General features: G+C 39.0%; 1 protein-coding gene across 1 annotated transcript in view; it reads right to left on the reverse strand.

Annotated features, from left to right (window-relative positions):
• The window catches only part of LOC106520701 (ankyrin repeat and fibronectin type-III domain-containing protein 1), a 43,698-nt gene that overhangs the window by 22,706 nt on the left and 18,977 nt on the right, over positions 1 to 2,015 (reverse strand). Inside the window, exon 6 of the mRNA XM_014012920.1 lies at positions 968 to 1,081. Within this exon, the coding sequence (XP_013868374.1) occupies positions 968 to 1,081 (114 nt within the window). The remainder of the gene's footprint in view (positions 1 to 967; positions 1,082 to 2,015) is intronic.

A 2,015-nucleotide genomic window follows, 5' to 3' on the forward strand; every position in this document is an offset into this window, starting at 1 on the left:
ACCAGAGAGTAGCGTGTCACTAAATGTGTCTTCATCCAATTTTAATTCGAATTTTGAGCGAATTTTTAAAATTTCGCAAAAAGGAAAAAAAACGAAGAAATGCGAATCAGACGTGTTTCCACCAACTGGCTTGAAGTGAATCAGTTACGTCAGATGCATATGTGTAGTAAACAGGAAGTAAAAGTTGCAAACTCGCAGGGTCCACACATCTCAGGACCATGGAGGGAAGTAATCAGGAACGCGTTGCTACTATTGGGAAAGTTGCACTTATTCTGTCATTTCAACTAGTTTTGGCGATGTTACATGCTGTCTGGAGACGTAGAGAAAGAAATGCAATTCTCTTCACGTTACTGGAATACAGAGAATACACCGACAGCAGGAGGAGGGTCCTGCTGCCATTCGYGGGTGCARCCGAGCCAAAACCGGGGAACAGCTGATCAGCTTTGTGAGGTAAATGTTCGCTACGTCAGAACTTATTCGGCAAATGTGTTTCCATCTCTMCTTTTGCGCATTAACATTTTCGAAAAACCCAAAAGCCACCTCAAGCGGTTGTATCGACTTTTATGCGAATTAGAGGAAGTTTTTTCAAATCAAGCCATTTCTAATCACCTTTTCTGATTTGATACTTCAAAAAAAGCGTATTAAAAACATTGATGGAAACACGGTTACTAACTCACTCAGAGATAGTTTTCTATTGTTAACCTCGCTTCCTCCTCCGTTTGTCTTCTAAATGAGCTGAGGTGGTCAGAACACACGTCAGATATGTTATGTCTTCTGAAAGATCCTAGAATGTTTATGTCACGGTTTTCAGAGCAGCCCTGTGGAAATTTGGTGCGTCACCTCATGTGACTCATACCATCATAATTCTTAAATACCTTCACCGTATTTTCGRTATAACAAAATACCATCATACCGCCCAAGCCTACTATCTATCATTTACAAGTTATTCCCATTCGAACCAACCTACCTCTGTAACGAGTGATGAGCCCCGTGGTGTTTCCCTCTGGCTCTTTGATCAATACACAAAGAGAGGATGTGCTGGTTACCAGTAAGGACACATGGCTGGGAGGACCAGGGAGCTCTGTGTGAGACAGTCAAAGACAAAGTTAAAAAACTTAATATATATATGACAACTGCAAAAAGTAGAAACATGTACGGTTTCTTTGTAGTAAAATATACTAAACTTGATGCAACATTTGAATTATGAAACATAAATTATCTATCATCTGTGCCATGTGAATGAGCTGCAATTGTTTTTTACATTAACTAACAGAGGTTTCACTTTGAGCTCAAATGTAACTGTGTCAACCACTGAGTCCAGACAAGTGCGGTTTATAGTTAGTTCACACTAAGCTGTGACTTTGAATTTAACAACTTGCACTAAATTATACACCTAAGGCAAAATATTTCATATAAATTTCACATTAAGCATTTAGCCAACCATTTTTCTTCCCAACGGACTTCCTAACGTCACGCTGCTCAAAGAGACGACCTGAAGCCTGAATCTCCTAAACACGAAGTTAATAAAAAAAAGTGTGGAGAAGAGATTTGAAAGTCCTTGAAAAAGAAATTAAATGAGCTCTAAGGAAAAACATTCAAACTGGTAACAATAGATATGATAGTAATTAAAAATCCACAACTTTTTGAATGACTGAAGGCAAAAATATCACATAAACACTGCAAATTCTGGCTTTTTCTTTTTTTTTTTCCAGCATCAAGGACTTATTTGATACAGGCTGCCAGGGAAAGGAGAGTTGGCCACGAGAGAATTTGGACAGGCTGATGACAAGGGAGTCTGTTGAATTTCAAACAAGTTAAAAAGGTGGTGAGCCAGAGGGAGACTTTCTGTTAGGATTTTACAAAAACCCTGACTGAAAAAATCTCTGAAACTTGAACAAGATGTTGAGCAGACTTCTTGATCTCTTTAGTCTTGTCAGTGCTGATGTAGAACTTTGAAGATTAGAGCTGTGTGTGTGTGTGTGTGTGTGTGTGTGTGTGTGTGTGTGTGTGTGTGT

The sequence above is a fragment of the Austrofundulus limnaeus genome, unplaced genomic scaffold (genome assembly GCF_001266775.1).
Source record: "Austrofundulus limnaeus strain Quisiro unplaced genomic scaffold, Austrofundulus_limnaeus-1.0 Scaffold96, whole genome shotgun sequence".
NCBI lineage: Eukaryota > Metazoa > Chordata > Actinopteri > Cyprinodontiformes > Rivulidae > Austrofundulus > Austrofundulus limnaeus.